Genomic DNA, 24065 nt, shown 5'->3' on the forward strand with positions numbered 1-24065 from the left:
CATATCTATTGTATACTTGTATCACAGTTGGTGCTATGTATACTGTATTTTTGCCAGCCAATATTTATACGAATTCAGAATAGCTGTCTTGCTCGAATTCAAGATAACTATCTATGCTGAAGGGGAGATTCTGAAAAATTATATCTAGAGGTGAACCCCTATGATCACTGTCCTTAAGATCCTCAATCGCCCCGAATAAATCCAATTGCACTCTTCTCAACAATTCTCTCATAATGTAATACCATCTACATATGTCTAAGAATAAAATCAAGTAAGATAGTAAAAGAATACCGTGCAGTTACCCTTACCAAATACTCTTAGATATTTCAGATTCTTTTCACTGCTTGTCCTAATAGAAATGCTGTTTTGAAGAATAATCGTCTTATGTTTGCTTGTGTATTGAAGATTAAACTCCGATGAGAGATTGACTTATTAGGTTTTCATAAACTAACTGGCAGCTGTTAAATTTTGCACAGAGTTCTTTTAATCTGTATCTATCTTAATTTATGTTTTGTTAATTGCCATTGCGTACTCTTCGAGACATTCTCAATGGCTTTAACTTTTTATCTCCACCCGTCTTTAAAGGGACTACTTTAGTTGCCTCGGCAACATGAGATTAATTAGTGCCGCTAACTTGAGGTATGGGGTTCGAAATTCAACATAGGTAAATGTCTCGCTTATGTGTCAGCCACTATTTCAAGGGTTAGTAGTCACCCATGATTTACTTGCTCCGTGTAGGGGCGCTGGGAGTAAGCGCAGTCGCCTTTTGTCAACTTGTTTACGCCACCTCTTACTCCCAGGGCATAGTTGTGTTAGTTATCACATGATAGATTTGCATAATTGAACAAGGGTCGAATCTTGGCAAAGCCCGAGGAATTACCCTCCCATGTGATGGCTAGCTTCGATTTCCTAATTTACTCTCCTTTCATATAACCGGGGATGGATTATGAGAGGCGTCTAAGATGAGTGTAATCATCTTTTTACTACAATTGTTTATCTCGCCTCTAGCCCCCGGGGCTATGGTACAGCGGAAGGGTGCCAAGTTGTCACCTAGATATTCGTGGTTTAATTCTAATTACGATATATTTATAGAGATTTTTTCTCCAAATGAGACGTGCAACCATAGGATATTGGGTTTCTAGGCCGCTCGTTCCGAGTGCTTCCTAATTTACACCTGGCTGTTAGTGAAAATTTTTATGGGGCCGGACCGGTCGTCCCAATTTTGATGTTACCTGATTTATTATTTTTATTTACCAAAGATCGACTAGTCTTAAGGGTTGTTATTGCTACCCAGCCTCGACAAATGAATCATCTATAAGTATTCCACTCTTTCAACTAGACCATATTGGCTTTCAATTCGAAAGCTGATCAGTTATCGTTAAAACTGTTAGTTTGGACCTTGGTTGGAGAAGTTGACTAGAGAAGACTAGTTTGAGAATAATTATACCGGGTCGTATATGGAATCAAGTTTAGCTTTGGCCAAACTATAAGGAGCTCTCGGTTGAGGTAAGTTGGGTTTGGTATAATGGCAGACAACTCAATTTGGGATTGACTCGAGTATTTAGACTCAAGGTTGGGGTAGGCTATGGAAAGTGGTGGAGCAGTATGAACTAATAAGAGTAATTTCCTTCCCCTTTTGGTATTCCCGGACCTTTTATTTTATGAATCTCATAGTGAGAGTTATGGTGCACTTTAAACAGTTAACTAAGTATTTAAAATATCTTAGATTTGAATTTAAGTTGCTATGTATTATAGGAATTTTTTTTTAATGAGACAACAAATTTAAGAATGATGGTCAAGATAAGTCTTTGTGAGTGTTTTTTTTATTTATCATGATAGTGGATAGAAATTTGTTCGTAGGATCAGATCAATCATTTCCAAAATTAATCAGCTTAAATAATTACATACCTATCTTATCAAAAGTAATAATAATAATAAAAAAAAATTTAAAAAAATATTAACAAAAAAATTTGTCCAACCGACTTTTGTTAACTTTTTTTTTGTCGATTGTGTATGCAATTAATAAATTCAGATATTTAAATTATTAAAAAAATATATTACAGTTCTGTTGTCGACGGGACTTTTGTTAACTTTGTTTTTGTCAGTTGTCTATGCATTTAGATTGCTCCAATCTTCTTTAGTTTTTATTTATTTTTTATTTTTTAAATTAATTAGGTATTCAATCTACAGAGAGTAATTAAAAAAAATGATGGACTTAGTTTTAAAAAAAATTATTGGCCATTAAAATAAATTAAAAAGTAATCGAAGCAGACAGTTCATCAGTCCAATAATTTTAGGTCCACGTCAATTAAAATAAATTTATTCATTTATTTACCAAAATTTATACTTGATCGTTATATACTTGAAAAATTAAGAAAGTGTCTGTCGCTACACCAATGCATCCTAGCCTTTGAATTAATAGATAATTTTAAGCACATCACCGATGGATTAGATTCAAAGCCGTCATGATAAATTAAAGGGAAGTTTGCCTTCGAAGGAATGATACAACGATATGATAAGTGATAGAGCGTCTTCTTAATTTTTCAGATATATAAGGATTGAGTTTCAACCTCGATGAATTAATAGATACATGTCTTTTAATAGATGATTCATCTAAGTACATTGTTGATCATCCGTAAAAAAATTTTATAAAGCTAGATCAGTGTAAATTGAAAGCACGATGTTAACTAAAAACAGATACTTGTTTTGTTATTCTCCCAATTCCATCTCTAACTACTAGTCTTGCTACGTTCAACAAAAGAAAAAAAAATGGCCATGGGATAAAAACATACGAGCTAGCCATTTTTTTTGGAAAATTTTCATTTCATCTCGTGGAGTTTATCCATTTTTCAAAACGCTTTCAGTATTTTAAAATCAGGAAAATAATTCTTAGATTTTTTTATATTTTTATTATTTTACTCTGATTGTTTGATGGAGTGACGAGATACACATACTTTTTTTAGATAAATAAACAATATTAAGAAGTTAAATAGATATAGAAAGAGTTTAAATTCTATCATTTTCCTCACATTTTTAATAATAATATTGTTCCGTATTTTTTTTTAAAAAAGACCAAGTATTCTTTATGAATCATGTGGAACAACTTTATTATATAATGTTGTGAAAATGATCATAATTATTTTTATCATTGTTTCTTTTTTTTTATTTTTATTTTATTTAAAAAGTTCATAATTCAACACTGTTTCCTTTGTTTTTTATGAATCCATAGTTCCATTTATAGAAAAGGAACTATTTTAATAATTTTTTAAATGGATGTTTTTTTAAAAGGAGCGTTTTATATATATATATATATATATATATAAATCTTCTTTTTTTATTGATTAATTTTGATTGATTAATTTTGATAAAGTCTAAAATAAAAATATGTTAATATTTTTTTTTTCACAAATGTATCAATCGATGATCTAGAGTTCGAGACTCAGCTACGGTGTATTATTGAGAATTTTTCTTATTAATCAATTAGAAATTTAAAATTTTCTTTAGTCCCACGTCTTAGAATTGACAACAATGCGAGTAGAGAAGTTCCTATAAATATTTTGAGCTGACAATGTTAGAAAGTATACTTGTCACAATTTTTTTTTGGTTAAAATCAAATTTGATATTAAATTAATTTTTTATAAAGGGAGTCCGTTACGGATTCTTGAGTGTTACCCTAGCATTACACTATTGCATGGATTTAGTGCACACTCTTACCCAATTAATGGACAGTCTTTTGGCTAAGATTAAGTATAGTATTTATTTTTATCAGTTTAATATCTGATATAAAGAATTAAAAGTATATGCAATCCTCAAAAATTAAAATTTTTTTTATAAGTCAAATTTTCTTCTCTTAGATCTCTCCCTGCATTACCCCATTTGGCATAAGGGACTTAGCTCACGCAACGCATGTGCACAATCGTTAGTGTGTGTGTGTGCGTGTGTGTGTGTGTATATATATATATATATATATATATATATATATATATATATATATATATATATATATATATATATATATACGCGCGCACACACACACATTCATTCGATGCACATTCATAGATGACCTTGGGTACATTCCCGGGTACGTTCGGAGTTGTGAGGATCACCCAGGAGTGTATATCGAATGGGTGTGCAAATTAACTTTACATCCTTACTCTGCACACTCCTAGGCGTTCGGGAGTCCGAATGCTTGTCCGGGCGTCCCGATTCTCAAAAGTGAATCGAGGTCCCTGGGCAGGCATCCGAATGCCCAAACATACGAGGGGCGTCCAGTAGTGTGCATGATAAAAGTATGTAGGCTATATACCTATAGGGATGGCAATGGAGCAGAGCAGGGCGAGGACGGGTTTACTATCCCCATCCCCGTCGCTGAATTTCTATTAGTATTAGCCCTAATACCAATTATGAGATTATTGTAAAGAGCTCATTTTGTATCATATTTCATTTTTAATGACAAAGTTGGTTATTATATTTATTTCAGTTCAATGCCGATTGAATAAGTATAATAATATCCTTGGGTAGTAGGTTCTTATCTACAATATATCAATTGGTTGAATTGATAGTAAGATATTGTAAATATACATGGAGCACTACTATTAACTATTCCTAGTCAAGTATTATATACAAGGACAATATTAATACGTTGAGACTAGCATGTAAGTCAACGGATGATTTGATCTCAAAAGTTATGGATATGAGATATCAGGTTGACACATGGGTATATATTAGAGAATATATACTGAATGATCCACCATGAGAATGTTTCATGGATCGTTATATGAGTGTCATAAATATTCTCATGTGACTATTGGTATGAATAGTCTTTAAACCTGAAGTCACTACGGTTCCCTATATAAGGAGTTGTATACTTTAGTATCAGCAAACATCACTTATAACAAGGTGGGTAATAAAGTCGATCACTGGGTATGCAATAAACTATGCGGAGGGATATGAGTGTTGTAGATGGGATTTATCCCTTCCATATGACGAAAGCAATATCTATGGGCCCCTTGATTAGTAGGACACAAGAAAGCATGGTCATGCGGAAATGAGTCAATATAAGATATTGAGCTTATTTGATTGAGTGTATCTACTTAGAGATCAAGAAACACAAAAGGTTGATAAGAGGATGACACGGTCTATGCCTCATTGATCAATTTAGATATCAAGAATAGAGGGGTCAAGTCATACAAGATAATAACCATGGACAGGTTAGGTCGGATCTCGACTTTCTTGTCACTTGGATAACATTGCTTATGTATCTAAATGTTGATTTGGATACATTGCCAATATTACGAGAACCTATTGGGTCACACACAAAGAATAAGTAGATTTGGAGATGGGTGTATATGAGGAATCATTGGATTAAGTCTAATCCGAATTGGAGTTATTGAGTTAGACTCAATTGGATCTAATTATTGGATTGAGTCCAATTCAAACTAGACTCAAGGAGTCAAGACGAATTAATGAAATAGTGATTCATTATATTTGAAATTGCATGAGATCAATTAAGTAAGACTCGATTGAATTGGACTTAAGTTAGACTCGAGTGGATTAAACTTCAGTTGTACTTAAGTAAATTCATTCACTAAGAGGATTAATGGAGATTAATTTATTGAATTTCGAAATTTAATGAATCATTCAATTTTTGAAATTGAATTCAAAATGAAGAGGTTCAAATGTGGTCCTTAATAGAGTGTAAATATTCATTAATGCTTATTAATTGAATTAATGCTCATTAAGTATTTTTTATTGGATGAAAATACTTAAGCATTTTTTCTCTCTCATTTTGGTGTACTTCTTCATTCTCCTTCCTCTTCTCTTCTCCTCTAGTCTGAGACCTCCTATCAAGGTTGCTAGCACAACCTTAGGTGGTTGCCTTCTCCACTTTGTGAGCTTGTGAGACAAATGAACACTTGTTCGTGTGGATACCATAGAGGCGCGAACATGTGATCGTGCTAAGATTCAAGCTGTCTAGAGTTCGTGTGCATGCATCAAAGGTATACTATCATGATATAAACTTAGTATAGATTGTAACATGTCTTTCCCTTCGTATGGATCTTCTAGAGAAACTAGAAGTTTTCCGTTGCGCTTAAGCGTGTTTAACGCCCTAGTTCCTTACATTGGTATTAGAGCCATTTGCGAAGGGATATACTAAGTTATTAGAATTTTATATGTGATATAGAAATGCATGATAGGTTTACTATGATATTCAAATTATGAGTTTAGGCCAAAAATTGGTATTTTGTTGGGAACAAAACATAGTTGGTGTTGTGACTAGCAAGGTCTCGGCCAAAGGTGTTTTGTTCGGAACAAAACATAGTCAGTTTTGAGGGTAGTAGGGTCTCAGGAATGGAAGCAACTCATAAATGAGTATGTAAAATATTTTTTGCTTCGGGGGTGCTGCTCCTTAACCCCGCCCGCTAACTGTCTAGCGGGACCGCCATAGCATTGCGGCTCATAATTTTGTTATTCTCATCATAGTAGATTTATGTTCATAAGGATATTGTGAATATATATATGACATGGTGCATGGTTATGGGTCTTTAACCTCGATATGATTGTGTGTGATGTTGAAATTCATAATACGGTTTGTGTGTTGTGCCTTTATCTTTTTCATTCTTGTTGTAATTTTAGACTACACTCGAATGTAGCTCGAGTTTCTTTAGATTTTGCAATGTACAAATTAGAAAGGAGTTAGTCTTCTGGACGACGGATGAAAAGGAAGGAAGGACAACAACACACGACAACCAAGGAAGCACTTGGAGAAGCTGCTTTGACCTAGGTTGACTTATCGCTCTTCTCATTGGCTTGAGAAGATCATAGTTTATGAGGGGTGTAACCATGATGTTGGTGTGGTTAGCACTAACGGTCGAACCCAGGTTTTGATGAATGACAAAATAGGTTAAGTTAGTTTTGCTGTTGATCTAACACTCTGACCGAATGTGCAGGAGAAGTTCAGACAGGTCGACGGGCTTACTGGATGTCTGGCATGAAGCCCAACTAGGTCGACGGGCCGACCGAATAGCTAACACTAAGTCCAAACGGGTCAACGGGCTGACCGGACATTTGGCACGAAGTCCAGCTAGGTCAACGGACTGACCGGATAGTTGGCACGAAGTCCAGACGGGTCGAAGGGCTGACCGGACGTCTGGCAGGTAAGTGGAGGTAAGTCACTGGAGGGGAGTGACTGTGAGGACGCGTTCCCGGGAAGGGAACTTAAGCGCCAATCCGACTTAGAACTATCTCGAAACTCTAAGTTGAGATCTTGACTAGATTCTGGTCTCGGAGAGACGGAATCTAATTACTATTTTTCTTATCTATAAAACTGTGCTAACAATCTGTGTTGCAGGATATAATTGCCTCGGACTAAAGTTTTTCTTGCAGGAAAGAGTCTGCTGGAAAACTTGGGTCCGGACGCCCGGGAGGTACCGAGGCGCCAGGAGGCAAATTCTATCATCCTCACATTGTCGCCACGTGGAGCCTCCTGGTTGGGTCGGCTATGTCATGGTCGAGGCGCCCTGAAGGTTCCAGGCGCCCCGAGTCTCCTATATAAGGAGGGTCAAAGGTGGAGCTCCCAAAACAACAAAAAATTCGATCTCTGGTGCTCTTGCGATGCTGCTGACAATGCTCTACTTTTTAGTCTTACTTTTCTTGTCAGTATTGCTTATTTTCATTATCTTTCTTGTACTTTAAATTGTAAACAAATACTTCGAATTGCTAGTGAATTGTCCATCGAAAGCACCCTTGTGTGCGAGCCTTAGAGTAGGAGTCGACATAGACTTTGAACCAAGTAAAAATTACTTGTGTTAGCATTGTTTTGATTTCGTCTTTTCCGCTGCGTACTCTCGTTAATTTTGAATCGATATTCACCCCCCCCCCCCCTCTATCGACTCTTCACGATCCAACACATGACACATTTTATTTATGCATATATGTGATGTGTTCTTGATTGTGTACAATACATGTTTAGTTTAAACATAATTAGGTCTTTTTAAATATATGCTTACCAAAGTTTAGTACTCACTTCTAGCTCGATCAATTAAAGTCAAGTTTTGCCAAAGCAAAGTGACTCGATTTATCTTGATAGAGTACGACAGGACAATTGTGATATCCGACTATTAAACTTTGGGTGCAACTTAACTAAATTGTCTCACTTGGATTGAGAGCTTAGAGGCATATCCCATAAGATGAAATTCAAATTATACTAATCTTCGATGATTAGCCAAAGTTAACTCAAGATGAGCTATAATATGAATTTCATAAGATCAGCAAATGGACAAATAGTATTGTTCATCTAGTTATACAAGAGTTGCATTTGATGCAATTGGTATATGATGTCTACCTACATTATACGAGTCTTGGACGATTAGCCAAAGTTAACTCAAGATGAGGTATAATATGGATCTTGTCCCACATGAATGCCATTGTGATTGGATTTGGAGCTAATAGTGTGGGTAAAATCACAACCATGACTTGCTCCTACCAAGCTTTACAATTCAATGGGAGAATCATTTAATTAAAATCCTAATTAAATGATCGATATATGATACTTATTTCTGCATTATGTTGTAGATTACCATGTCGTCAAATACATCGAACACTCTCTCTCTCTGCGATCTGTCCTTGATAAGGACAAGCTCAATGGAGCTAACTTTCTGGACTTGTACAGAAACTTGAGAATAGTTCTCAAGCAAGAATGAAAAATGTACATCCTAGAGCAATCCATTCCTGAAGCACCTCCTCCTACTGCCACTAGAGCTGATAGGGATGCTTACAAGAAGCATCAAGATGATGCATTAGATTTGTCATGTCTTATGCTCACCACCATAAACTCTAAGCTTCAGAAGCAACATGAGAATATGGATGCTTATGATATGGTTGAACATCTTAGACAATTATATCAAGGACAAACAAGACATGAGAGATTTGAGATCTCTAAAGCACTGTTTCAATGCAAAATGCAAGAAGGAAGTCTCATAGGGCCATATATACTTAAAATAATTGGGTATGTAGAAAACCTACAACGATTGGGATTTTCATTAGGCCAAGAATTGGCCACAGATCTTATCTTGCAGTTATTGCCCGATAGCTATAGTCAATTCGTTATGAACTACAATATGAATGAAATTGGCAAACCACTGCCTGAGATGTTAAGCATGTTGAGAACCGTTGAACTCAACCTTAAGAAGGCAAAACCTAGTACCATTTTGATGGTGTCTAAAGGCAAAGGCAAGTGGAAGCCTAAAGATAAGGGTAAGACCCAAGCTAAAGGTAAGGGCAAGAGTCATGCATTGAAACCCAAAGGTGCGATTGCTAAGGAAGGAACCTGCTTCCACTGTGATGAGACCGGACACTGGAAGAGGAACTACAAAGTGTACCTAGAGGAACTGAAACAGAAGAGAAGTGAGACTTCTGCCTCAGGTATATATCTTATAGAAGTCAATCTATCTATGTCTTCTTCATGGGTATTAGATATCGGATGTGCATCTCACATTTGTACTAATGTGCAGGGGTTGAGAAATAATAGAGCATTGACAAAAGGCGAAGTAGACCTACGAGTAGGCAATGGTGCAAGAGTTGCTACTGTCGTTGTAGGAACATATTCCTTATCTTTGCCCACTGAGCTTACTTTAGAACTAGAAGAGTGTTGTTATGTGCCCGCTTTGACAAAGAATATTAGCTCTATTTCTTGTTTGGACAAGAAAGGTTTTTCATTTGTAAGGAAGGATAAATGTTGTTCCATTTATTTCAATGATATGTTTTATTGTAGTGCATCTCTACTAAATGAACTCTATATTCTAGACTTTAAAAATTCAATCTATAACATAAATACCAAACGGTTCAAGTCTAATAATTTGAATCAAACATATCTCTGACATTGTTGCTTGGGTCACATAAATGAGAGTCGCATATCCCAACTCCATAAGAATAAACTTATGGACTCATTTTATTTTGAATCATATGAGGCATGCGAATCTTGTCTTCAAGGCAAGATGACAAAGACTCCATTTAGTGGGCACAGCGAAAGGGCTAATGATCTGTTAGGACTCATATATACTGATGTATGTGGCCCTTTCAGAATAGCAGCTAAAGGAGGCTATCATTATTTCATTACTTTCACTGATGATTTTAGTAGATACCACTATGTGTATCTGATGAGACACAAGTCAAAATCCTTTGAAAAGTTCAAAGAATTCAAGAATGAAGTACAAAACCAACTTGGTAAGAGTATTAAGATGTTTCGATCAAATCGAGGTGGGGAATACCTTAGCCAAGAGTGGGATCATATCTCAACTTACTCCGCCTGGAACACCACAATAGAATGATGTATCAAAAAGGAGAAATCGTACTTTATTAGATATGGTACGATTGATGATGAGTCATACAGATCTTCCTACTGTTGATACAGTCTGACCTGGCTGTTGTTTTGATGTTGACACGGATTTAAGTTTGTATCAGATGTTAATTAAACTCGGTTTGATTAATGATCAAGGTTGATCAAGTGGAAGGGAAAAGTCCAAGTTGGAAACTTGGCACGCGAAGTCGGAGAGAGCTCGTTCTCCGGACTAGGTCAGAGAGGGCTCGGTAGCTCGTTCTCTGGACCGGACGAAGTCGGAGAGGGCTCGGTAGCTCGTTCTCCGGACTAGGTCAGAGAGGGCTCGGTAGCTCGTTCTCTGGACCTGACGAAGTCGGAGAGGGCTCGGTAGCTCGTTCTCCGGACTAGGTCAGAGAGGGCTCGGTAGCTCGTTCTCTGGACCGGACGAAGTCGGAGAGGGCTCGGTAGTTTGTTCTCCGGATTAGGTCAGAGAGGGACCTAAGTGGACATTCCATGGTACATTGGATCGGTCGGCAGACCGATCCAGTGATACATAAGACAGTGGATCGGTCGACAGACCGATCCAGTGAAACTAAGTTTCCATGGATCGGTCTGGTGACCGATCAGGAAACACTCAGTAGCACACTGAGTGTAATCTGGATCGAGAAACACTCAGGCACACTGAGTGTAATCTGATCGGTCTTGGGACCGATCAGGAGATGTTATTGCGAAGAGAAGGCGGGGATCGGTCGTGGAGACCGATCCACCTGCAGTCTGATCGGTCTCCACGACCGATCAGACAAGCTTCGGACCGATCAGGATATGTCCTGATCGGTCCATGGATCCACACACAATCATATTTGTTCGCTGTTTCTGCGATTCCTCCACTGCATTTGATCTGCCTGATTCATGTGATATAACCCTCTGTGCTGTTAGCTTTTGAGTTTGCAGGATCACAGGTATCATTCCAAGCCTAATTTCAAATTAAGTCCATAAGAGGAATACGACAAATGGCCTTTCTGCTGTGATTCGCGGCGCATGGTGCATTTGAAGCATCAACGGCTACTGGTGTGATCTGGCTGCGATCTGCTTGACTCCTGGTGATTGGTTCGAGCTCAGAAGACACCAGTGAAGACTGTGATTTCATTGGTATGAGTTCAGAGAACCAAGTAAGGAGGAAGAGGGATTGGCTGCAGCGATGATTCTGTGCAGTTTGACCACGATCCGTGACAGCAGAGAACAGGGGCTTAAGAAGCAGTAAAAAACGAGAGGAAAGAACAACAAGAAAGCAAGAAAGTGAAAAAAAAAAACAAAACGTTCTGTTGATCGTTGAGGTGTGCTAAGTTCTTGAGCTCTCGGGTGAGAAACTGCTATCTGTGAGTTCTCTGTTTCCACTGATCCTCGCGTGGTTGTAAGCGTTAGTTCATTCTTCTTTGCCACCGAGCTCTGTAAGTCTTGTGCTTTAACATATATATTTCTTGAGACTTTGTGGAGAGGTTACTCCACCGAGAAGGAGGATCTTTAGCCGGAATTTATCCGGGGTGTGATCTACCGAAGATCAAGGGGTCATCCACCTTACGGACACGCCGAGGAGTAGGGGCAAGTTATCCCCGAACCTCGTAAATCCGTGTGTTAGTGTGCTTGTTTCCTCTTTGTTTTAGTTTCTTAATTCCGCTGTGCTAATAAGTTTCTTTGTAGAAATTTGTGTTTAAGTTTTTAAGAGGCTATTCACCCCCCCTCTAGCCATCTAAGATCCCAACACCTACTTCCTTCTGGGGACATGCTCTAGAGACGACCACTTTCACTCTTAACCGCATTCCATCTAAGGCTGTCATAAAGACATCATATATGATATGGATTTGGAAGAGTCCCAAGTTATCTTTCATGAAGATTTGGAGTTGTGAGGCTTACATTCGACGACAAGTCTAAGATAAACTAGGACTTAAATCAGACAAGTGTTATTTTTGTAGGATATCCCAAGGAAACAAAGGGGTACTACTTTTATAATCCCACACAAGGCAAGGTGTTTGTTACCAGAACTGATGTCTTTCTAAAAAGAGAATTTGTTTCTAGAAAAACTAGTGGGAGTAAAGTCGATCTTGAAGAAATTCAAGATGCACAAACTAGCATTGACACCTTAATGGAAATTGAACATATACCACAAGATGTTGTGGATCAGGATTTTGTTACACCGCAAGAAGTTGTGAAGCAATAACCTATTCAAGTAGCACACGCTCTACGCAGATCTGATAAGACCCGTTGTTAACTTGAGAGATATTCGTTTCTCTTGTTTGACCACAATGATATAGTGTTTGTTGGTCTTGACGAGCCACATCTTATCAGGAAGCTGTATAGGGCCCAGATTTTGAGAAATGGCTAGAGGTCATGAGATCCGAAATGGAATCCATGTACACTAACCAAGTATGGACTTTGGTTAATCTACTTGAAGGGATCAAACCCATTGGGTGTAAGTGGGTCTTCAAAGTGAAGACTGACATGGATGAGCATATACATACCTATAAAGATAGATTGGTAGCTAAAGGTTTCAAGCAAATTCATGGTATAGACTATGATGAAACTTTTTCACCAGTTGCGATGCTCAAGTCTATTCAGATTTTACTTGCGATTGCAACTTACTATGATTATGAGATCTGACAAATGGATGTCAAAACCACATTTCTTAACGGAAATCTACTCGAGGATGTGTACATGACACAACCTGAGGGTTTTGTAGATCGAAAGAATGCTGGAAAGGTTTGTAAGCTACAAAAATCCATTTATGGATTAAAGCAAGCTTCTAGAAGCTGGAATTTTTTATTCGATAATGTGATCAAAACGTTTAGTTTCATTAAGAAAGAAGATGAACCTTGTGTCTACAAGAAGGTTAGTGGGAACATAGTCATCTTTCTCATATTGTATGTAGATGACATACTTCTCATTGGAAATGATATCCCTACGCTTCAGTCAGTAAAGACTTGGCTTGGAAATTATTTTTCAATGAAAGACTTAGGTGAAGCAGCCTATATTTTAGGCCTTAAGATCTATAGAGATAGATCTAAAAGATTGCTTGGCCTAAGTCAGAGTACATATATTGACAAGGTGCTTAAACGTTTTGCCATGAAGAATTCTAAGAAGAGATTCCTGTTGATGTCACATGGCGTGAGTGTTTCGAAGACTCAATGCCCCTCTTCTAAGGAAGAAAGAGACCGCATGGATCAGATTCCTTATGCATCTGCTATAGGATCTATCATGTGCGTCATGCTTTATACTCGCTCAGATGTCTCGTATACTTTAAGCATGACGAGAACATATCAGTCAGATCCAGGTGAAGGTCACTGGACTGCAGTCAAAAATATTCTTAAGTACTTGAGAATGACTCAAGATTATTTCTTGATCTTTGGAGGCGATGAAGAGCTTATTGTAAAGGGTTACACCGATGCTAGCTTCCAAACTGACAAGAATGATTACAGATCGTCGTCAGGGTATGTGTTTTGCTTAAATGGTGGTGCTGTGAGCTGGAAGAGTTCAAAGCAGGACACAGTAACTGATTCTACAACAGAGGCCGAGTACATTGCTGGTTCAACTGCAGCAAAGGAGACTGTTTGGATCAGGAAGTTTATCACAGAAGTTGGTATTGTTCCTAGTATAGTGAACCCAGTAGACCTCTATTGTGATAACAATGGGGTTATTGCACAGACTAAGGAACCTCGCTCTCATCAGAGATCCAAACACATACTACGACGTTTCCATCTCATTCGAGAGATCATCGATAGATATGTGAGGATATACAGAGTCCCGACCGATACTAACATTACGGATCCTTTGACCAAGGTTTTGGCGCAGAGGAAGCATGATGGTCACACTAGGTCAATAGGTATTCGATATCTTAGTGATTACCACTAGTGCTAGTGGGAGATTGTTAGTATTAGCCCTAGTACCAATTATGAGATGATTGTAAAGGGCTCATTTTGTATCATATTTCATTATTAATAAAAGGCAAAGTTGGTTATTATATTTATTTCAGTTCAGTGCCGATTGAATAAGTATAATAATGTCCTTGGATAGTAGGTTCTTTTATCTACAACATATACATTAGTTGAATTGATAGTAGATATTGTAGATATACATGGAACACTACTCTTAACTATTCCTAGACAAACATTAATATATAAGGACAATATTAATGCGTTGAGACTAGCATATAGGCAACGGATGATTTGATCTCACAAGTCATAGATATGAGATATCAGGTTGACACATGGGTATATATTAGAGAATATATACTGAATGACCCGTCATGAGAATGTTTCATGGATCGTTATATGAGTAGCATAAATATTCTCATGTGACTATTGGTATGAATAGTCCTTATACCTGAAGTCACTACTGTTCCCTACATAAGGAGTTGGGTACTTTGGTATCGGCAAACGTCACCTGTAACAAGGTGGGCAATACAGTCGATCACTGGGTATACAATGAATTATGCGGAGGGATATGAGTGATGTAGATGGGATCTATCCCTTTCATATGACAAAAACGATATCTGTGGGCCCCTTGATTAGTAAGACACAAGAAAGCATGATCATGCGCAAATGAGTCAATATGATATATTGAACTTATTTGATTGAGTGTGTCTACTTAGAGATCAAGAAACACAAAAAGTTGATAAGAGGATGACATGGTCTATGCCTCATTGATCAATTTAGATATCAAGGATAGAGGGACCAAGTCATACAAGATAATAGCCACGGACAGGTTAGGTCAGATCTCGACTTTCTCGTCACTTGGATAACAATGATGTCTTGTTAGATGTCACTCATTGCTTATGTATCTAAATGTTGATTTGGATACATTGCTAACGTTACGAGAACCTATTGGGTTACACACAAAGAACGAGTAAATTTGGAGATGGATTCATATGATGAATCATTGGATTAAGTCTAATCTGAATTGGATTTATTGAGTTAGACTTAATTAGATCTAATTATTAGATTGAGTCTAATTCAAACTAGACTCAAAGAGTCAAGATGAATTAATGAAATAGTGATTCATTATATTTGAAATTGCATTAGATCAATTGAGTAAGACTCGATTGAATTGGACTTGAGTTAGACTCAAGTGGATTAGACTTAAGTTAGATTCAAGTGGATTCATTCACTAAGAGGATTAATGGAGATTAATTTATTGAATTTCGAAATTCAATGAATCATTCAATTTTCAAAATTGAATTCAAAATGAAGAGGTTCAAATGTGGTCCTTAATAGAGTGTAAATATTCATTAATGTTCATTAATTGAATTAATATTCATTAAGTATTTTCATTGGATGAAAATACTTAAGCATTTTTTTTCTCTCATTTTGGTGACTTCTTCATTCTCCTTCCTCTTCTCTTCTCCTCTAGTCCGAGACCTCCTATCAAGGTTGCTAGCACAACCTTAGGTGGTTGTCTTCTCCACTTTGTGAGTTTGTGAGACAAATGAACACTTGTTCGTGTGACAAATGAACACTTGTTCGTGTGACAAATGAACACTTGTTCATGTGGATACTATAGAGGCGCGAACGTGTGATCGTACTAAGATTCAAGCTGTCTAGAGTTCGTGTGCATGCATCAAAGGTATACTATCATGATATAAACTTAGTATAGATTGTAACATGTCTTTCCCTTCGCATGGATCTTCTGGAGAAACTAGAAGTTTTCCGCTCCGCTTAAGCGTGTTTAACGCCCTAGTTCCTTATAATTTCATCCCGCCACCATCCTCGCCACCATCCCTACTTTTTGAGTTCGGGGAATCCCCAAACCCGAACCATTGGAGATCAAAACCCCATCCTCGCCCTCATCCCCAAATTAATTTTATATTATTATTATTTTGCTATTAATATTAATATCAATATTAATAATAATATTCTTATTAATATTTTAAAATTTTTTAATATTAATATTATTATCAATATTATTATTATTATTATTTTCGGAGTGGGTTCAGGAATGAAGACAATATCTCCATACTCATCCATCCTAAAAAAATATCCCCAAATAAATTGGAGATCCTCGTGTATATATATATATATATATATATATATATATATATATATATATATATATATATATATATATATATATATATATATTATTAAGTAATTAGTATTATATATTAATGTTTACATGTTTAATAGTTAATTGCAACTGATACAATAATATTAAAAGTAAATTTTGAAAAAATGAGATTTTTTTAAAAAATTTGGAAAACGATGTCCTTTCAAGCGAGTTACATAATTTGAGGGGCGAATTTGATTTTTGCCCTTGGAAATTCACCATGCTTCTCCGCCGCCGGGCAAACTCTCGACCGTTGGTTCTTCGCCCTGAAGTCGTTCCTCGACCGGATTCGTCGTGTTGGATTTATATGTCTACTTTTTTGTTTTTGGAAGCAAAAACATCGAATGATCGGAGCCGCACAGAGCGCCGATCCCCACGCGCAGCATGATGTCGCCGCGCGGCGCTGCCGGAGGAGATTCCGAGGCTTCGTCTTTATCCTGGTTTCCCTTCGGCGGCACTCCAGAAGCACGAGCCGCGTGGCGACGCCCGTGGCCTTCCTTTCCGCGCGACGTGGCCTCTCCCGCCCTGCCCCTCCCGTCGTCATCTCCTCCTCCTCTGGTCCAACCACTATGGAAGACGTAGGCTGACGCTCCTCCTCTCTCTCTCTCTCTCTCTCTCTCTCTCTCACTCTCAGGTGTTTCTCCTTTTGAACCCTCACTCGTAGAGTTCTCTCTGATCGATTCTTAGTTTGCTCCGCGGAAACCCTAAAAGTTGAATCTTTGGATGATCCGATGTGTTAAAACGTATTCTGATTCGATCTCGATGTTTTCCTCCCTTTTCCGGTGTTCTCATTTTGCGAATCGGAGAAATGAAAATGTTTTTCGATCTCGGCGTCTTTCTTTTCTCGTCTTCCCATCTCGCGATGCGGCGAAGTGAAAGCATGCAGCTTTTTTCTTGCGCAGGCCGTGAATCTCTCATCCTCCTGCAATGGCGACGCCGACATGTTTGATCCAGGCGCCCTGTTCCTTGGTCCAGATCCTGTTCCTGCTGGGATTGAGGATGGTCGCTCTTGCCATGTTGCTATGGTGGCAGGTTCTGATGATCGGAGTCACTTTCCTGACGCTTCCTATACGAATGCTGGCGGCTTTGTATAACGAAATAAAGGTCAGACCTCCTCCATAGATCTGTGCAAATCCCCTCTTTGTAATTTTGTAATCATAGTTGCAGTCATTTCACATTTGTGCCATTTAAGCTTTGTGTGTTTTTTTTGCTCATAGCTATTGAGATCATTTGGCACCTACACTGATCGATGAAATGGCTCTAGATCTCAGTGAATTACAATACACACAACATAAAAACCCGAAAAACTTAAGAAAATTTACAGCACCAAAGGAGAAGATCTTCTACAGCCTACCAGATTAGGCTTCTCTTTGTGTGGATTTACTCCTCGAGTCTAACGGCTGCTTGATTTTAATGCAAATTAGTTCATTTCTCTTGCTATAAATTGATGCTTGTGAAGTTCTGAGTCTCATGTTTCAGATTGACATACTTGGACATAAAGATCATAACCCGATTTCTATCTCGATGATTTCTATCAGGTTTCTTGGTTTACCATTCTACACTTATTTTCTAGTTATTAACTTGTTGGTGCTATGTTTTATGGAATTGAGCGTTCGAGCACACGAGCAGTAGAGGAGAGTCATAGACATGAATATGTTAAGGTGAATGTAGTATCTATTGAACAAAAACTTCGAGAGACACATTGAGGTGGTACAAATATATACATAGACTATCAATAAATGCTTTGATTAAGCAATGTAAAACTATGATAACATTAAACGAGGAAGAAGAAGGCCAAAAAGAATGGATTTAAAAATAGGATTCATATTTATATGGTAGAGTATAAAATCCAATGACGCAGTAGGATCCGTATAGCTAACTCCACAAGTCCATCTAATAGGACAAGGTTTGATTGTTATGGTTGTTAAATTTGTTTGGTGCATTCCCAGTTAGTGTGTGGGATGATATTTAGCTGTCGTTGTGTCAATGCAATCTTAAAAACCGGCCTACTAAATAACAGTTATTGTGCATTTACAGCTACATGGGTTTCTCATTGAGATGCAGAGGGAGATGCAACATCTTTTAGAGGAAAATAAAAATCTCGAAGAATGTCTAAAGATCGCTAGTGAAGATCAAAGGGTCATGAATTCAACAGTCAAGGAGATAGAAGAGGAACACTGGAAAGATCTTAGAAGAATTAACCTACTCGAGAATGAGGTGAGCCGAACTTGAGCTATTAGAATATATAACTTCCCTGATGCATCGGTAATGGTAGCTTGTATATTCTGAAAACATGCTCGCTAGTGAGGATGATGTTTTTACGCTGCCACTCTAAATCTTAACATAGAATGGTTCATTGCTCTGAGGGAGAAGACAACACACTCACAAAGCACCACCATCCTTTCACATTAACTACTTTATCGCAATTATGGTTATTCCCCTTTTGGGGAACGATTGCAAGCCCCCCATTCGTCGAGCTTTGAGAGTGTTCTTCACTTGAGGAAATGGTAATCAACAACCCGACGAAGAACTTAGTATATCTGGTCCGCATAAGACAATTTCTCTTATAGTCATTGTATGTTATGCTTCAGGGAGATCACCAACACTGATGTTTCTTGGAGTTATTAATTTTGATTCTTCTGATAAATTCGAGTTGTGGCAGATGCAGAAACTTTACGAACAAAAGTCACGACTAAAGGAAGTTAAGGGAAAAAATCTACGCGATGACAGAGCTAGTTATGGCAAAGATGTAAGACGAGTCACTACCCTATCTGATCCGGATCATGGTAAAGATGAACAGGTAGTTGGCGAAAAAGGTAATGCATAAGCCACAAACACTACCTTGAATGGCATTTCCTTGTTGCATTATCCCTCCAAGTATTTCTTAAGGAATCTCATTCATTGTAGGCGAGGCTTTGAGGCAACGAAGAACTGTCGCCCTTCTGCAAAGTTTGTTTAGCACAATCTTGTCTCTTTTGGTCTCTGTGATCATATGGGTCGCTGAAGATGCATGCGTTCCTCTTGTCATAGCCCTGTTTACCGTTGTCGTCATATCCCTTGCCAGTGTGCGCGAGTTTCTCTCGACCATAAGGAACAAACCAGCTTCCGATGCTGTTGCTTTGCTCAGCATCAACTGCTTCATGCTTGGAGCACTCTCCGCCCCTATACTGCCAATAGTCGCACGCATGGTTACTCCATCTCTGATCAGGTTCGCCGATCGACTGTTTTGATGAATATGTCTCCCGGGTAGGTAATTTGTTTCCAAACTTTTAGATCTCTGCGTCGTGTAGGAATTTGTTTCTTGTCGACAGCCAGTCGATGTAATCTGGAACATGTCAAGTTGTGGCAAATAGCAATGCAAGTTTCATTATCTGAACCTGTACTGTTCGTTAGGAAAATGAGATGAGTTTACACAAGAAATTATAATAATTGTGAAGATTTTGTGCACGATAATTGCGAGATTCATTCATGAATGTAGTAAGTATTCGTTAGAACTCTCAACGAGATGGATATACTTTCATGAGGTCCTCTCATAAGTTTTGGAATCGAACAACAGCTGGTTCAATCCGATCATCTTGCCATACTGCAAAATTAGCCAAGCCATGGCACTGAAATAAGCAACGATGATACAAACTCGCTGAAGCCACACGATACATGTTTGCCTTCTTGCCATAGCACCGGCAAGGATGCGAAAGCATTCTGCTGTAGCAACAGTGAGCATCGAAACGAGAAAGCCACAGATGAATCCTCTCGCTACATACACAGTATTGGACCCTGGTCCCTCGGCCTCGATGAAGAGTCCCATTAACCTGTTAAAACCACACGACTTGGTAGTATCGACTGAAATTACTAGTAATATAAGTCTCACTCGAATGTCATGAGAAATACACAATTGTAGCCAACACCTGATTTTAGTTGAATTTCCATGCTCATAATACTTTGTTGAGTATACAACTATATATATTTAACAGACAAGGAAGCATTTTGATATTGCGCTACACTTACTCAAATTGGGCAAACAAGAAGCATGAAGAACTGAAAAAAGCAAGACTGCAAGAGAAGAGAGAACAGGAGCTTGAGAAACTCACAAGTTAATGTATGGCATGATAGGGTTTGATGTGGAAAATTGTTTTGCCTTGCAACCAAAAAGACCATCGGAATAAATATCGACTTTCTGACTAACGGGCAGATATTTGCACCCGTATGTTTCATTTACCTAATAGAACAATGTTTGAAACGCATCATAGACATATGAGAAACTGTAAAGAGAAGGAAATAGAGAAACACGCATACATGGTTCAGTTCGAGAACTCACCCAACAAATACTAATTACACTATAATAAGCTAAAAGTATAGTCCGTATATAGACCTAATCCATACTTAAAACACCTCTCAACAGTGCCATTATACGAATGTGAATTCTTGACACCTTTTGACAGAGACATTTAAATCTAGCTCACTTGTCACTACACCAAACAATTGTTGGTTAAAATTTTTATAGAGCAAAAACTAACTGGAGAACTTAGCTATTACTTTAGTTTACCCTTCAAAAATAGAACAAATATTCCCACTTATAAAAGTTATGCCAAAAATGGATAACTTTGTTCAAATGTTGTTAAAATAATCGTCTTAAAATGAACATAGACAAAAAAATAAACAATCAGTGACAGATCAACTAACTGCATGAAAAGAAAGCAATGTTTAAGTGATACAGGTAATAACAACAAAAGGCAAAAAAAAAAAAAAAATAGAGCACATTACATGGATCAAATCAATGAACCAAGCAAAACAGTATAAAATGGAGTCTTGGAACTGATGCATTATGTCATATTTCAATTGGATCTGACCTTTGCATCAAAGAGGCATCTCTTGGTACTTTGTATGGTGTTCACACAACCCCAAAACGCAAGACAATTCTACTTCAAGCATATAAGAATCATGATTTTACTTCTGAAAGGTATTTACAGGAGAAAAAAGCATCAACTGTTCTTTGATTTGCAACAGCAAATTTTTGAAATCTGTTTGTTCTGACTAATGATTGCCATGTAATTGTTCTAAATAAAAAAATGATATATCAGCTCAATCGAGTTGGACATAACAATTAGATGCCTTGAGAGCTATGCAAGATGATCTTCAAATTTCTGAATATTGAACTATCAAGCTGTAAACATATTGGCATACAATTCAGACTATTTACCTTGAATTTCAGTGTTGTTAACCACGCAATGCCAAAATCAGGCCTGCAGTCATGAGGAAGAGCCTCCTTTGGTACTTCTGCCACAGCATGAAATATTTGGCCAGAAAAATACTCTTCAAACTGTACCTGCATAACCCATGTTCTAAATATTATTTGCAATGTGATGGAATGTTTGATGGCATCTTAGCTACACTTCAAGTATAATGGATGTTGATAGAGGTGAATGATGCAAAACATAAAGATATAAGGACAGGAACTAAAGCAGGTTTGAGGACCATCTAAATTTTTTTGCAGATAACTATTGCTTAACATCCTCAATTCACATGACACAAATACCTGTTTAAGTATATTATCCTGTCATGAACCTCAAGTGGAAACAACAAGGTGAAAATTTGTGATGCATCAGTGAAGAACATTTCAACATAGCTACATGCCTACATAAAGTCGAGGCTTACTAATTACCCATGGTTGGGAGGTGTAACTAGCATTCATTTGAAGAAGAGAACACTATATCTTCTAGAGCTTGTCAGAAGAGGGAACTCAAGACTGTGATAGAGATAGAACTAGTTTGAAGAGAATCCTTAAGTATCTGATGTTATTACTTTAGAAGTCAACCATACTTCTCCAAGCATCAACTACCAAAATTTTTGGGAAAATGACTCCTAAACCTTTTGGAAAAATGGATAAAATAAACTATATTTTTGGCATTTATTTTGCACTTGGAGTAAGTTATTCAATACATGCCATTCCACTTGCATATCTGCTCAATCAGCAAAACATTTGGAGTGCGAACAGTTCCCAGTGAAAATGTTATAAGAACATAGAAAATTAAGCTACCAGTTGAAGATAAGTAATCACCTCAAAGATTGAAGCCCAATAGTAATCATAATGGCAGCGAAAAGTTGCTTTCTTCAGGTGATAAAATGCACCGTTAGCTTTATGGTTCAGGGTTCCAAGTTGGCAAACCTTGGATGCTTTTAGATCTACACCTGCAAGATGTTTACCTAAGTGTTTCAAGAAATTGTGCCAAACCAACTACGAGTTGAATAAGGCTTTCAAACTTGAGCTTCTAAAATAGATTAGCTTTATGCTAATAGAAAGAACATGAAGCATCAGCCTATCACTCTCTGAAAGAACAAAACAGCATGAAAAAAAAGCTATGAAAAACTTTAATCATTATCATCTTGTGTCAAAGTTCTCATGTGGCTCACATACTAATTTATTCTTGTCTATATACACCAAACCATGATGGGAAATTTCCTTCAATAGTTACGAGCGGAACTCAATTGTGATGTCTCTTATGAACTACCACACAAAAATGATTCAAAATCCTAATTTCTCAACCTCGAAAGTAAAAGTAGACAAAAGAAGGATTTTTTTTTTTTATTTTTGAGGTTTGCCGAACATAACTGGAAGAGACCTGAATGCAAGGGAGGGAAATGACATGAATCTCTCACCGCTCGACAGAATTCTACAGGTGGTGGGTATCGCGACGGCCGCGGAAGCAGAGAATCTGTCGATTGCCAACCCTAAGAGCCCCAAAAGGAACGAGGTCAAGAAGGAAACCACAAAGTAGGATATCACACAGAAACAGAAACCACTGCAGATCCGCCCGGTTCTCCCTTCTCCCGCCTTGGAGGTCGCGGACGAATCCATAGCTGAGGATTAGGGCTTCGATTTCGGAAAGCAATCCCCCATTACGTGGAATCGATCTAAGAGGATCACAAGTAGAGGACTGGAGACGGCGACGCTCGTTTCGATGGCCGCCATGGCGTCTGAGCCTGTGAGGCCGCGTAGTCAAGAAAGGAAGGGCTACAATGCGCACCGGAATGAATAGCGAATACATCTGGCCGTCCATCTTATGACTCTAATCTTGATGACTGAAATATAACAGCAAGTTTACTAGAGGGAAGATTTGTTTTAATAAAAAGTACTAAATATGCAGAGACAAAAAATTTTATGAAAAAAAATCGAAGATAAATATAAAAATTCATGACCGATCTATTATGTTACGTGTTTATCCTTAAATTTTTATCTTTTTTGCATATTATTTTTCTTAAAAAAAATCTCGCTTTTTTGTTCAGATAGAAAAGCAGGAAAGAAAGAAGCTGAATAATTTGAATAACATGATACAAAAAAAGATCTACTGAATAATTTCATTTTCTCCCCCATAGTTATCTATTTTACATATTATACACACCCTAGTTGATCTATTTTTTTATTTTACTCCTTATACTTTAAGATATTACATTTTAAACATAATTTATATAACAAAATAATATAACTCTCTCTACAATACTAAAGAAAAGGAGGAAAAGATATCGACCACGACAAACCAGCCAGGTGAACTCGCAGCCTCAACACAAACTCTAGTTCGCTATAAAGATATGCAGATTCAAGAAACTCACAGCCTCCCCGCAGCTGCTGTGAGTTCATAGCCTCGCCGCGATTTAGAGT

At 37.6% G+C, this 24065-nt stretch overlaps 2 protein-coding genes across 6 annotated transcripts; one reads left to right on the top strand and one right to left on the bottom strand.

Annotated features, from left to right (window-relative positions):
* The first annotated feature begins 16686 nt into the window (after positions 1-16686).
* LOC121980719 lies at positions 16687-19787 on the top strand. 3 transcript variants are annotated; one of them, XM_042532892.1, is made up of 5 exons: positions 16687-17045; positions 17314-17515; positions 18449-18628; positions 19074-19227; positions 19319-19787. In XM_042532892.1, the coding sequence occupies exons 2-5, from the start codon at positions 17339-17341 to the stop codon at positions 19639-19641; spliced, it is 834 nt and encodes a 277-aa protein (XP_042388826.1). In that variant the 5' UTR covers positions 16687-17045; positions 17314-17338; the 3' UTR covers positions 19642-19787. The 3 variants fall into 3 exon arrangements, with proteins under 3 accessions (XP_042388826.1, XP_042388823.1, XP_042388827.1); XM_042532889.1 differs by having other exon boundaries at positions 16687-16989; XM_042532893.1 differs by having other exon boundaries at positions 17039-17154.
* LOC121980718 lies at positions 19148-23439 on the bottom strand. Of its 3 annotated transcripts, none has more exons than XM_042532887.1 (6): positions 23066-23437; positions 22467-22597; positions 21609-21734; positions 20500-20627; positions 19925-20220; positions 19148-19731 (listed from the first exon to the last, which is right to left on the bottom strand). In XM_042532887.1, exons 1-5 carry the CDS (start codon positions 23262-23264, stop codon positions 19929-19931), a joined length of 876 nt encoding a protein of 291 aa, XP_042388821.1. In that variant the 5' UTR covers positions 23265-23437; the 3' UTR covers positions 19148-19731; positions 19925-19928. The 3 variants fall into 3 exon arrangements, with proteins under 3 accessions (XP_042388821.1, XP_042388822.1, XP_042388820.1); XM_042532888.1 differs by lacking the exon at positions 19148-19731 and having other exon boundaries at positions 19850-20220; positions 23066-23137; positions 23207-23439; XM_042532886.1 differs by lacking the exon at positions 19148-19731 and having other exon boundaries at positions 19850-20220.
* Positions 23440-24065: the final 626 nt, after the last annotated feature.

This window comes from Zingiber officinale, chromosome 5A (assembly GCF_018446385.1).
Source record: "Zingiber officinale cultivar Zhangliang chromosome 5A, Zo_v1.1, whole genome shotgun sequence".
NCBI classification, from domain to species: Eukaryota; Viridiplantae; Streptophyta; class Magnoliopsida; order Zingiberales; family Zingiberaceae; genus Zingiber; species Zingiber officinale.

Bases quoted from the DNA above. Each gene is read 5' to 3' on its own strand.
- LOC121980719 (XM_042532892.1), top strand. From the start codon at position 17,339: ATGGCGACGCCGACATGTTTGATCCAGGCGCCCTGTTCCTTGGTCCAG. The intron at 17,516-18,448 runs GTCAGACCTCCT...GTGCATTTACAG, and splicing joins CTTTGTATAACGAAATAAAG to CTACATGGGTTTCTCATTGA. The intron at 18,629-19,073 runs GTGAGCCGAACT...GAGTTGTGGCAG, and splicing joins TTAACCTACTCGAGAATGAG to ATGCAGAAACTTTACGAACA.
- LOC121980718 (XM_042532887.1), bottom strand. From the start codon at position 23,264: ATGGATTCGTCCGCGACCTCCAAGGCGGGAGAAGGGAGAACCGGGCGG. The intron at 22,598-23,065 runs GTGAGAGATTCA...AACATCTTGCAG, and splicing joins CTGTAGAATTCTGTCGAGCG to GTGTAGATCTAAAAGCATCC. The intron at 20,221-20,499 runs GTGAGTTTCTCA...TGGTTTTAACAG, and splicing joins ATCATGCCATACATTAACTT to GTTAATGGGACTCTTCATCG.